Source organism: Bombus huntii, chromosome 11, assembly GCF_024542735.1.
Source record: "Bombus huntii isolate Logan2020A chromosome 11, iyBomHunt1.1, whole genome shotgun sequence".
Lineage (NCBI taxonomy): Eukaryota > Metazoa > Arthropoda > Insecta > Hymenoptera > Apidae > Bombus > Bombus huntii.
In genome coordinates this window covers 9,219,185-9,233,006 of record NC_066248.1, presented here as the reverse complement: position 1 = coordinate 9,233,006, position 13,822 = coordinate 9,219,185, and the positions used below count along the sequence as shown (strand labels likewise).

The window sequence follows — 13,822 nt, the reverse complement described above, 5'->3', positions numbered from 1 at the left end:
TAGTAGAAAATATTACAATGTTGATGATGTTTGAAAGTAATCGAAAACAATTTCCATCATCGATAATGATTACCACTAACCCAAAATAGTTAAATCCTTTGTCATGGTTACGTAAAAAAGAATCATTGGAACTAAGATATGAATTCTTGTACCATAACTTTTTCACTTAAGCATTCAAAATTGTTTATAATCGCTGGTTAATACTGACATTATTGCCCGTTGGTGCCCCTGTATAGAGAAACGTAGTTTTTTATATATCTCCTTTGCCCCCTTTTCGGGATTCCTCGCATTGAAGGAAAGGTCATTGATGGCATTTTTGAAGCGATATCTAGAAATATTACAATTTATTCAATAAAACATGAAGTATGGAGGAAATTTTCGCTTTGCTTACCCGGCCACAGTTAGCAATGCGCACGCATGTTGCACAAGGACCATGTAACAAGTATCACAACCGACAAACACAATGAGAACGATATATACAGAGAGAGCCAGATACATTTGAATATAGTAATAATATTTGCGGTCATCCTCGACAAAATAGTAAGCTGGTATAGTGTATAATATTGGTGAGGATGTATTGTGTGGTTTCAACATGTGCACTAGGCGCACTGTCCATGGCATTTGTATAAAAAGGACTGTGCATATGCACGCGTTTACTGAAAGTAAATAGTTACTATCTTAATTGTTATATTACGTATGTTTATGGAAATACATATTATTGCAAACACATATAAAAAGTTGGAGACTAAGCAAAGATTTTTCTCACTCACTACATTGTATAACGAATGCTATATATCTTGGACATTTATTTTTTTTTTTTTTTTGCATATTATGTCTATTTCGTTAATTTTCATACCTCTAAGTTTCCCATAAATGCACAAACATTCGCATTAATTATATTAAAAAATGTACGATAATGAATCCTAGTGTGGACAACCGGTCCCTATACTTAATTTTTCTATTTTCTAGTAAAAATATCACAAAACCACACCAGATTTCCATTCTTTGTGTACTTATACATCACGAATGCAACAGTTTTCCATATTGGTGTTTCAAATTTAGTTATGCATTTATTGAGTAATTTAGAATTAATTGTTGTATTTTGATTATTTACGTAAGCGTTAACTAGATCAGTCTATATTGTGTACTATTGATATTATCAACCAGAGTTGCAACCTGCTTTTCTATATATTGATTTACCAAAGTAGAACATCGCAAGAGTGGTTCCCCTATATGCGTATGTCGTCATAATGGCAAATTCTTCTTTCAATCGATCGGTTGCCCAATCCTCGGACATGTCATTCAAAAGGGATTTAAGCTATGATATTTATAAGGTTGGTGTGCAAATCAAAATATCTTGTCATGATTGGCAAAAATTTTCTTACCTTCTTTGCGTTCAGGATATAGTTACCATGTTTTATGATCATGAGTATTATCGCGCCTATAAAGGAGGACTGCTCCAGTATGACTTCCAAAGTGCCTATATGTATAATTCTTGCTACCTAAAATTAATATTATGAGTCTTTCGTTAACTATTTATAATTTTTTTCTTTTATTTTATACCCTTAAAGGCTATTATCAACGAAATCACGATAATGCTCCTTACATTTTTTTATTTAGGAAATTATTATTTAAATTTGAAATCAGTGGGATGTTGATGTTAAAGCGAAATTCGCAAGATGTGAAATTTTATTGTGGCATTTACGAGTTAATTATGTCTTCCTTAAATTATCTAAGGATTTCGAAAACTTAGTTTTGAAATGGAAATTATTAGGAATATCTATGAATTTTATTTACATTTTATATTAGTTAAATCGAGACCGTAATGGAATGTGATCTGCAAGTACCGTAGAACGTTCCATTACAATGTCGTGATTTTTTGTGAAATATTGGTGGATATAAATTTATAGACACGTACCTGTACGATGACAGATGATACCATAGTAATATGCACCATAGCCCACAAAAGGAACTTAATTTTATTTTGACCTGGCCAAATCCCACTCAGTATCGCGAATATTTTCGTTATCTTTAAGAACCGCTTCTCGATTGCAACTCTATTCATGATATGAACCCAATGTTAACCAACCGAACGCTTGACAGTTCCGTACGTTAATGTACTTTTACTACTTCTAGATCTGGTTCTGTTAATGGAACCGTAAAGTATACATTAAAAATGTATTTATGATAAAGTGCATCAATTTCAAAATAGCTATTAATCGTATGCCATTAATGCAACGTATGTGCTGCATGCACATTATGAATATTGAATCATCATACTTGCTGGAAGAATCATTATATTGTCTGTTCTCATGTGTAAGTACACACATACATATGTATGCAATGTTACATGGGAACTACATTTATTCAGTCGTGAGCCGTAGTGTTAAGTGTGACATGAAAAAGATGATCTGTACATCTAGTAAGTTAAAAATAAAGTACGACAAGACGGGCCAACAAAAAAGATGGTATTGTGAGTATGTAATTATTTTCATAATCATGGATAAATTCGATAATAAATGGTTTAATAACTATGTTTCATTGGAGTTAGAAGTGATGCTTCTATTAATATCTATTATTTTTACAATTTCTGGTAATTGACTTTTATACAGGGTGGTTAGTAACTGGTGGTACAAGCGGAAAGGGGGTGATTCTACGCGAAAAAAGAAGTTTCTACGCGAAAATATAGAATAAAAATTTCTCGTTTGAGGCTTTGTTTTCGAGAAAATCGACTTTGAGTTTTCGCTCGGTACGCATGCACTTTATCACGTCTCGTTATAACGGATCTCACTGTAGATCGTTGTCCCGATGGAAAAATTAAAAAAGAAAAATTAAGAAAAAATTTTTATTCTATATTTTCGACTTCTTTTTTCAGGTAGAATCACCCCCTTTCCGCTTGTACCATCAGTTACCAACCACCCTGTATAGTTCGAAATGAAGAATGCTTAAGCCTACATCGCTATAGTTCAGATAATAATATTTTATTTCTTTTGCAATTTAAACATTGGGAATTAAATGCTTTTAATATTTAGTTAAAGACGTTTAGTTACTTACTTTCTATAAATAAAATAATATATTGACCGATTTGTTATCATCGAGCAGCTGAAAAATAAATTTCATTTCCGAATGTTTCAGAAATTTTATGAAAGTAAAGGAATTAAAATAAGGGCCGGTAATAATAAGACTTATTCGTCACATACATATGTCTGTCATAGCATCAATAACACTTAAGATATTTATATATTCGTTGTATCAAGAGCAGAGGAAAAGAGAAAATGAAAGAAATAATGAGAAAAAATTATATTTTATAATATGTTCGAAGTGAAATGTTAACAGCAAGTAACTAACTCAAGTGAAATGTAAAATATACACTATACTAAAAATATTGTCAACATTTGAAGAAAGAATTTCACTTGAATGCATGTAACGATAAATTCGAACCATCCAATTCGCGCTGTTCTTTCTTCAATTTATGCAGATCTAAACACTGTATAATACGAGAAAGATGCTTTTAAAACCTAGAAAGATATTAATCGTTAATAAATAGTCAATTATTTTTTGAAAACTGTTCTCATGTGTATTTCGTGGAAGTGATAAGCTAACCTGTACAAAGCTCTCCAAATTCAAAGAGATTACTCCTCCACCAGTTAGTTTAGGCGGGCTCAAACACTTTCGCAACACCAATAGATATAACGATTGCGCTTTCGACGATCCATTGTACCATTTGGCTTCACATCTATACAATGGATTCTACCGTGAATTTAAGTCGGTCAAATTAAATTAAATAGCATTTTGACATCTTTTTTCATTTACTTGATAATTTAAACCAATTATAATATCTTCTATGGAAGCAGAAAGTGCCTTAATACTTATAAATGGGAGTTTATATCGATCTTACATTGCCTGGAAGGTCTCATCATTGGAATTTATCAGAAACTGTCCCATTATCGTCAAAAACAAAAGATGAGTCATTTGGCTAATAGTGAACGCGCAGAATGTGAAGTATCTGACTCCTATTTCCATCGTCGACAACTAATTGCAGAGAATAATATCACATATTAAGTCACGGCAGCGTAAGTCTATAGTCACAGTGGATGCATATTTTGACAAACTATGTTGTACTAATAAATAGACGCATCAAGACAATTGAGTATATATAGTGGCTCACGAAATTATTCGAACATTTATTATAGAACATTTTGATGGATATGTTCGTGTTATATAAAATATTTTGAAATTTCAAGAGTACATACTGTAATGAGACATGGCTATCATATCGTGTCAGATTGATTTCAAACTTTCTCAATATAATGATGATTGTTGAGTCTTAGTGCTAATGAAATTTCAAAATATACATAATACGTTCATAATAGATGTCTAAAAGCAACTGAACACTTTCGTGGCTTTACGATACTTTCTGGTAGATTCTTATAATACTGATTACATTGCATGCTTCTCAGTTTTTAAATGTTTCATTCGTCAAAACATTATTTCGTTAGAAAACGCATCCACTGCAACCATAGCCTAAGTTGTCTCTGTAAATTAAATGTAAATTAAATGTGTATTGGTGAATTGAAACTTACCCGCACGAACGTGGATGTAAATGTTACGATTATCAGACCCAATATGATGAAGAAGTAGTGCACGTGGCAGGCGTCAACTTTATCCACATATCTAACATGACAAAAAGTGTATAAAATTTGGCAAACGACTTTACGTGTATATTATATGTATATTGTACAATATGCAATAATACTAACTCAACGGCCTTTTTGTGAGCATCGATGGATCGGCTTATTTTCGCATAGGTTTCATCTAGTAACACGTCCAGGTACTTTTCATTGCGAAAGCTCACGTTATCCATTGCGTGCTTGAAACGATACCTGTGCTCATTGTTTCATTGGTTATAGTCAAAGTTTCGCTTATATATTATATAGGGCGTTTAAAAAAAGTGGGTAATATTTATATAGTGTGATTTTAGACATCAAGATAACGAAGAAAGTTCCTGTATACTCACGCACTGATGGCCAATAAGGCGCACCCATGATGTACAAAATGAACCAAATTAATGTCACAGGCAATATAAACGGCTGTGAACATTGATGCTCCTAACGTCGTACGTGCTAGTATGGGATAGTAATACTGCTGTATGCTATAGTCGGTAGGAGGACGAACATAAACGCATAAAAAGATATGTTAACTAAATGCAATAGGAATAAAATATGAAATAAAATACTAATTATTTACAGCAAACACATTTCACCAATTTATGTGACTTCGGAATATATTGTCCAATAATTTTAGTTTATTTCACATATTCGTAATGGTATTTTCAGTACTTATACATATATATGCTACATATCATATGCTATATATATATATATAAGAAGATACAAAAATATATAAAATAACAGGTTAATTTTATCCTATTTATTGAAAGATTTATTGAAAGGAGATTTCGGGTTTTGACCAGCTCAATAAATATCCATAGTGAGAATATATGTATACTGGTTAAACGTATTGTAATAGGTGAAATTATCTATGCGTTGCCCTCTTCATGTTACACCTGGAGCTGTATCTGTACATTATCATGTAAGTAGCACCATAGGCGGGGTACGGTTTGTGCCGCAATAGCCAATTGTATTACCTATTACTGACGAGACTGTGTACCTTGTATTATACTGTATCGTTCGTGGAAACGGTTTTTTTTCTGTAACAAAAGTTGATTTCATCAATATCCCGGCTACCACAGACAAAAAGCAGATCTGCTTCATCAGCGTATCCAGGCTGAAAAAAACGCAGGACATTTCCCATCTACGATTAATAATTGACTAATTTAAGAAAAAGGGATTTTCGAACGAAATTTCTGTGTATTTAGGTTTCTTTACTTGCATTTCATTAAAATATGCATTTCCATGAATATTCACAGTCTAACGATCGCAGTTCTTAAATATATAATAAATACGATTAAAGATAAATTATTATTTACGTACCTGGGTAATAAGCGATAGCACAACAACGATATACATGTATAATCTTTTGCATGACGAGTTTTGAGAAGTTTCTCTGATCAGACCAAATTCCAGCCACAATTGTACATATCTTCACTACTTTCATGTACTCTTCTTCTACTATGGTTTTGTCCATGATAAGATGAAAAATGATGTAAAGATTACACGGCTGTATATAAGTCTTACACGTGAAAGGTAGTAGTCACATTGTTTCAATGGCTAATAACTACATGATATAATTATAACTATTATTAATAATTATATATTTCTTACTGTTGCTGATTATATCACATTAGGTGTATTTTACGTAACAACTGTAACTAATTGAATCTATTCAGATAAGTTAAGTCATAAATTTACATAATACAATAATAATTTACATAAATTTACAATAAATTACAATTTAAATGGAAGAACATCTTTATGCATATATGTAATATACTGTAATGTAATGCGACAAAATTGTCATAATAATAGCAGTAGGTATTTGAAACGAATCTAAAAATGTATATAGAAGTTACAAGACATTTACTGAAAATATATCTGCAATGAGAGATTAATATTCAACCTAAACATGTAACAAGTGTTAAATATGATGCTATTGAATATTGAGGTTTATTAATGCAATGGCTAACTGACTATTTAATACTATTGTGATCTCCACGAAATATATACTTGTACTAGACATTTGTAACTTTCATACATATTTTCAGGTTCATCCGCTTTCAAACTTTATATAACTAATCATGATTGTGAAGTTTCATTTCAGTTTATTTAAACAATTCTAATGAATTTTCAAAATATATTCATAAATAGTATGTACAAGCATTTCGGTACTTTTCTCAGTCTATGCAAATTCTTAAGAAAGTGATTACGTTGCATGCATTTTGATGTTCCGATGATGTAATCGTTATTGTGGTATTTCGTCAGAAAACGCATAACCCACTGTTGATAACTCGAAAAATAAATCAATTATAAATAATGCCCACTTTTTTACCACCCTGTGCAACATAAAAGGCGCGGAATCTGCACAATAGGAACCGAAGTATACTCACCCGCTAATGGCCAACAAGGCGCAACCATGATGCACGACATGAACCAAATTGATGTCACAGGCTATATAAACGCTTGTGAGTATTACCGCCACGCTTATCATATGCACAAGTATGGGATAGTAATACTGCTGCTCATCCACGAAATAATAGGATGGGTAGATGAATTCGCGACTTCGTGACTCGTTCAGGGGTGCGACGACGTTCAGGATAGGTGGTATAGTCGGTAGAAGGACGAACATAAACGCACAAAAAGATATGCTAACTACATGCAATAGGAATAAAATATAAAACAAAATTGTAATTATTTACAACAGACGCATCTCGTCAATTTAAGATTGAGATATATTGTCAAATAATTTCACGTATAATCCCACTCATACTACTGTGATTTAAGATAAGCTTGTAGTGGGTTTGGTTTAGGTTTTATTTCGATTAAATTTGTAAAAACGGCATTGACATGTGCCTCCTTATACGCGATTATTAATAATAAAATGGAAAAAGTAAATATATGAACATTGTTCAAAGAATGTATATTTTCATTGAACAATGATGATTTGTGTTAACAATATCAACTGAATAATTATTAAGGCCTTCGTTATTGACTATCCCTGTGGTATTTGATTCTGTAATGTAAAGATCTGTACATTTCCTTTGTCACCTTGGTATAAACAGGAAAGAAATGTTGCCTTCTTGGAGTACATATCCAAAATCTCTAATTCCTCCTTCGGTCGTTCTATTAGCCGGTCGGCCACAATATCATTTAGAAGTCCTTTCAACTATAATTTTAAAGATATTTATAATTATCAGAGAGATTACTGGATGTTTATCGGTCTTTCACCTTCTTTTCGTTCAGAACGTAATTGTACTGCTTGATTAAAATGACGAATCCTATATCGAGATACGGCATCTGATCCGACAATACCTCCAAACTATAAAATACTACTACCCGTGATATCTATAATATATAGAAAACACACTTCTATTATATATTGACATGCGAATTCTCTGTGATATGGGAAAATACTATATTTGAAAGTTACGAATGAAAAACATGAAACGTCACACTTCCCATTTTTTATAATGATTTCGAGATAGGTGTTTTAATATTTTCCCCCATATTTCTAGCACCATATTTTTGCTAAACTTCAAATAATCATTATATAATATTTTTTGTTCAATTATATTCATTATATCTGTTAAATACTCGTACACTAACAAATTTTAACTGTTAAACCTTGGGATATCTTGTATAAGTGTAACCTCATGTTTTTATATTAAATTCTTACTAATGGTTATCAGCAAAAAAAATATATCAGATGATTTTGAATCAATGAAAAACACATAGACTGGATGCAAGTCCCATATGATAACATAACTACAAAAAATACCTGAGCTGTAATTGTGGTAATAATAATAATAAATATGACAAATCGTATAATAATTTTCGTGAATTTTTCTTGATTAGGCCACACACCAACAAGCTGACCGAAAAATTTGTTGGCTTTCAGACACTGATCCTCGATCGTTTGCCAATCCATAGTCGTTCAAACAAGAATCTGCATTATATCGCTAGAGATCGTAAGATATAAAATTCGTTAAATTAATCCAAAATTTAATTATATGGTTTGATTAGTGGCTAGAATTAGTAGACTGCGAATTGTTATACATTTATACAAAATTTAAAGCAGAAGTGTAGGAAATGCATAAAAGTATAAATACAATATATAAGAAGATACAGAAATATATACAATAACAGGATCAGAACACTAATTTTTAGTAACACTATTATTTAGTAAGTGAAAATGATTAAATATTATTCTTTAGTTATGTTTATAAAAACATAAATTCTCATAAATGTCTACAACTTTAAGAATTACTTAAAATAAATTGAAATGCAATTAATATTCGCGTGGCCAACTTCAATAATTCTCTTGATTTGTTTATTTAATCCTGAATAATGGTTTATCAACAGTATTCATGTCCGTCACTGTTCAAACTGTAGTGGTCGATTAGGACAAGTTCAAACCTGTATATCCTCCATAACGTCAATAACGTAGTAATTTTATTATTATTTTACTCAATTGTACTCGCTTTTAGAAGAAATTTCCGGTTTGACTAATTTATACGGAAAATAGAATGATTTCGTGCCGGGTAATAACAATTTTAAAGACCTCCTCTTTTCCGCTTACTTTGTCCATGAAAAAACTTCAACGTTTCAATGTGAAAGAGGTTTGGTTACAACTTAATGTAATTTAATTCGCCATAGTCCTAGGATATTGAAGAGAATAATTTATATGCAATAAGTAGATAAGTGGGTCTATATAAGGGATATGAAAAATTAATGATTGCATGCATTGATTTCCAGTGTGCTTCAGAATATGACAGGGTTGGTGTTTCACATAACGCACAGACTATTTTTTAGCAACAGCAATCAACTAACGTTTTCTTTTCCAATTTTATGAAGCGTACGTTTCTCGGTCAAAATATTTTCGTGTTTGGTGTACAAAAAAGATTCTATAAAATATAAAACCTTGTGTTATATCTCTTATTAAAACGTGTATATGTGTAATAGACTTGAAATAATGATATGTTATTCTATAAATTGAGATTAATTAATATAAATTGATGATAAGTACTGATATATTGATTAAATATATTCCAATGTATGTAATTATGTACGTGTTGCCCTCTTCACATTCCACCTGGAACTACATCTTTGTATTATCATGTAAGTAACCAGAAATATGTAGATAAATTGAAACATTTCCAACATTCTGCAAAAGATTATTAATGGATTAAATTGGTCAAATAATATATTATTTTGTATTCGTTATATTCTGTGTATAGCTAAAGTGCTTTTAAAACGATCGTGAAGTTTTCTGTGATACTTCACGGCAAATGACGAATATCAGGATTAAATTCAATTAAGGATTCAATAATGTGTTAAATTTCGTATTAGGATGGTCCTCAGCTATGGAGGTCAAAAATTTCTTTTGAATGTACTTTAATGTATCTGCACAAATTGTCACATTTGATGGGTTATATATAAGCGGACATGAGGTCATTCCATATAAAACAAGTAAGAAAAATATAAACTTTTTTGTCCAAGGGATAGTTTTTCAGAAAACTAAATTTAGTCATCAAGTATATTTGAACATGGTTAATTTCAAGACTGGACAGGACTAAATAACTGCGAGAATGTAATTCTAGACGCAAAAATGAGTAAAAAATATAAAATAAAATTCTACCATTTAAGGTATCATTTTCAAGAAAATAAAATTTGAATATGTTTAATTATGAGGTGTCTGGTACATGCGCATAATACATTTTCAAACTTTCCTTGAAAATGAAGCATCTTATGCAGAAATTTCATTGAGAAAAGAGATGTAGTTTAAACGCCTGTCGATTATTTACTTTTGTTATTTGATTATTTACTTTGTTTAGTCCGGAATTAATCAACTTAAAGTATACTTGTCAAATCTTCAAAGACCATTTTCTTGAAAGCGAAGCCTCAGAACAAAATAATTTCATTTTATATTTTGTTTTATTTTTTCATAAGAAATCACCTCGTGTTCACTTGTACATAAATTTCAGACACACCAGTTATATTACATATGTATATAAATGTATATTATAAATATTATATACTATGTAAAAATATGTGTGTGTATAATATTTACATAAATATTATTATACATTTAAAACATTGTACTTCTATTCAAAAACATTTATTAATACTTTCCAAATAGCGGGCAAGATTACGTTCGAATTTAATGCGAGACCATCAAAATTTGAAAACTTCCACTCAAATGCGACACAGGTTCTCATTATCTAATCATTCTGAAATTTTGCACATATCACTTCTTTGTAACATTCATTGCCATATTCTAGGAGGATAGAAGCAAAAATAAATTACTGGTTGAGAAGTAAGCACCATTATATTTCTGTACATATTGTATCATATATTGATCTTCGTTCGTTCCGGAATATTGTTTCTCATCGTCTCAGTCAAGAGTACTTTACGATTCACGTAGATTTCAATACGGTAAAGTATGAAACAGATGCTTTTATAATCTGGAAGGTATGATATTACATAGATTTATTTAAAAAAGGTATTCTTAAAACTTGCCTCTGCAAAATTTTTCAAATTCAGGTCTAAAAGTCCCCCAGCTGATAGAATTGGAGGACTCAAACAGCTTCTGATGGATAACACGAACAACAATTGCGTTTTTCTATTAGCATTATACCACGATGCATCGTATCTGTGAATTTATTTAAAAAATAGTGCACACGTTAATGATAATGAACAACTTAATTCAGTTCTTATGATATAGCATTAATAACACAAAGACAAATGAAGAAACCTTATAAGTTTGACACATGGACATCTCATTTGTTCGATACTATAATAAAAATTCATTCCAAGACAATCTTATTACCATTCTTTTAATTTAGAAATGAATATAAAAATGAAAGTACTTAGCGCTACGTATATTAAACAATATTTATGCATCACTTACATCGATTCGATAATTTCATCGTTCGAGTTCAGTACGAATTGTCCTTGCACAGTTAAAAGAAGTATATGTATCAATTGGGACAAAAGAAAAACACTGTCCTTGATGAGCTCTCCAGAAATTTCCGACTGTGATGCAACCTGTTTTGAAGCACGGTAATTTCGACTGTTGCGAAACAGTACGTGATTAGACGAAAAGCTTACCTTTACCAATGAGACTGTGAAAGATGCCATTGACATACCGATGCAAATGCAAAGATAGACGGAATGACTGGTTTGAATACTCTTCAGGTAACTGCTTTGATGGTACCAAAACAGGACCAACAGGCCGTTGTCCATAAAAAGTTCAATAGTATACATACATATATGATACACGGAAATAAACGCATTTAAATCTCACAAAATTATATAAACTATTCTTGATATTGTTTGAGAAATTTCAAGAACACTTATTAGCTAATTATTATGCTATAGCACAGTACATGTTCAATTAATGAAAAGAAGTCATCAGCAATTAAAGTGATACATATGCCGTTTGAATTATATATTTTTGTGAAACAAACAAAATTATTTATTCCTATCAACATTGACATCAAGCAGTAGGGCACTCCCTTTTTTCAAAAACATAGTTGTTTTTAATGTCTTTGGAGAAAAGTAAGCTAAATACATGAAATAAGCTAACAAAAGAATGGTGGCAACCAATGTTTTTCTAATTTCAGTACTGACTTTGTAGCATATTGGTGTTCTCGAATCGAATGAAGCACTCTCTCATAACTCTTATCCTGCATTCCACCCTTTTCAGTGTCGACAGACAAATCTGAAAGCGCATTCTTGAAACGATGTCTGTGAAAAAATTTAATACCTGTTGCAGTTTCAAGTTAAACGAAGATTATTTAATCCAACTGATATTTCATTTTATTACCCAGCTACCGCTAACTGCCCACAGGCGTGTTGCACCATATATATATAACTCGCATCACAGCCGACATACACAAAAAATGTTGATATAACCGTATATATCATATGAAAACTTATAAACATACGGTACTTCCGGTCATCGATATAATAATAAGCTGGATAAATGTATATTAAATCTCGCGTTTCGTTGTTCGGTGAAATAATGTCTAGAATATATGGCGATAGAGATAGTTGAATAAAACTTATGGAACAGAAAACGCCAAGTCCTGTAAATCGATTGCAACGGTGTATAAAATGAATCACGGAAGGGAAGTACGAGTTTTCAATATGATTTATCCTACCGCAGTACAACCGAGAAAAAAAGGCTCCCCTTTTGGCGTACTCGACCATAATGTCAGATTCATCAATCCGTCTATTGGCTGACCAATCCTTCCAAATAGCAGTAAGCAGCATCTTGTACTACAATTTGATTAGTATCGTGCAACCAAAAGATATATACAAACACATGAAGAATACAATAAGTCGTATTTGTCGTTTTTTCTAATTCTGCTATTTTGATTCTTATCAAAAACTATTATCAAGAGAGAGGGATGTTAAGTAAGTTCATTATTGCTGACATATTTAAATTCTAGATCTTCTTTTCATTTGGAAATTAATTATGTCAGGCGAGTGCGATTATAAGTTAGGCAATCATAGAAAATATACTGTTTGCAGTGATCATAAATAATGTAACAAAATTAATAATACGGAGCGAATTTAAAACAAAATTGAAATAGAAGAAACTTTGGGTTTCAAACTACAGTTCCAAATGATACTCAATTTTAAATATGTCTTTTATTATAGTCTTGACCATTTAAAAGATACATTAGTAATATTTGTTATACAGACTTATCTTAATTACGTCAAACTATCTGTTCTTCAAGTCAATTATATCAGTCGGCAAAACACGTGCAATCACCACGAAGCTAAAACGCCGATCACAAGTCAATACTGGGCATAAACGTTATCATAAAAACCGAGCAAATATTCTTCGTTTCGTATGAAACATTGCAAATTTATCTTCATTAGTATGAAAAGGCATATAATTTCAAACCTGCCAGGTTTATTCCATCTAACATAAGAGTCACAAAATTAAAAATATCGACTTATCATATCGTTCATTGTGGGTTTCATATAACGTGTAACACAAAAATAATAGAAAATGGAAAGTGATACGAGAAATTCCTTTACCTCCGCCATGTTTACAATATAATTCCCTTGCTTTATCAATACTGCAGCTACCGCATTAAAAAAACAGACCTGCTCTACTACGGTCTGTAGAC

General features: G+C 31.4%; 2 protein-coding genes across 2 annotated transcripts; both read right to left on the bottom strand.

Moving 5' to 3' along the window:
- Positions 1-3,285: 3,285 nt before the first annotated feature.
- On the bottom strand, positions 3,286-8,604 carry LOC126871395 (uncharacterized). Its single transcript, XM_050630160.1, has 8 exons — positions 8,455-8,604; positions 7,905-8,021; positions 7,725-7,842; positions 7,067-7,328; positions 4,761-4,883; positions 4,584-4,674; positions 3,899-4,032; positions 3,286-3,736 (listed from the first exon to the last, which is right to left on the bottom strand). Exons 1-8 carry the CDS (start codon positions 8,602-8,604, stop codon positions 3,481-3,483), a joined length of 1,251 nt encoding a protein of 416 aa, XP_050486117.1. The 3' UTR covers positions 3,286-3,480.
- Positions 8,605-12,141: 3,537 nt separating this feature from the next.
- LOC126871387 (uncharacterized) lies at positions 12,142-13,037 on the bottom strand. The gene is made up of 2 exons (XM_050630144.1): positions 12,505-13,037; positions 12,142-12,425 (listed from the first exon to the last, which is right to left on the bottom strand). Exons 1-2 carry the CDS (start codon positions 12,951-12,953, stop codon positions 12,260-12,262), a joined length of 615 nt encoding a protein of 204 aa, XP_050486101.1. The 5' UTR covers positions 12,954-13,037; the 3' UTR covers positions 12,142-12,259.
- Between the last annotated feature and the right edge of the window lie 785 nt (positions 13,038-13,822).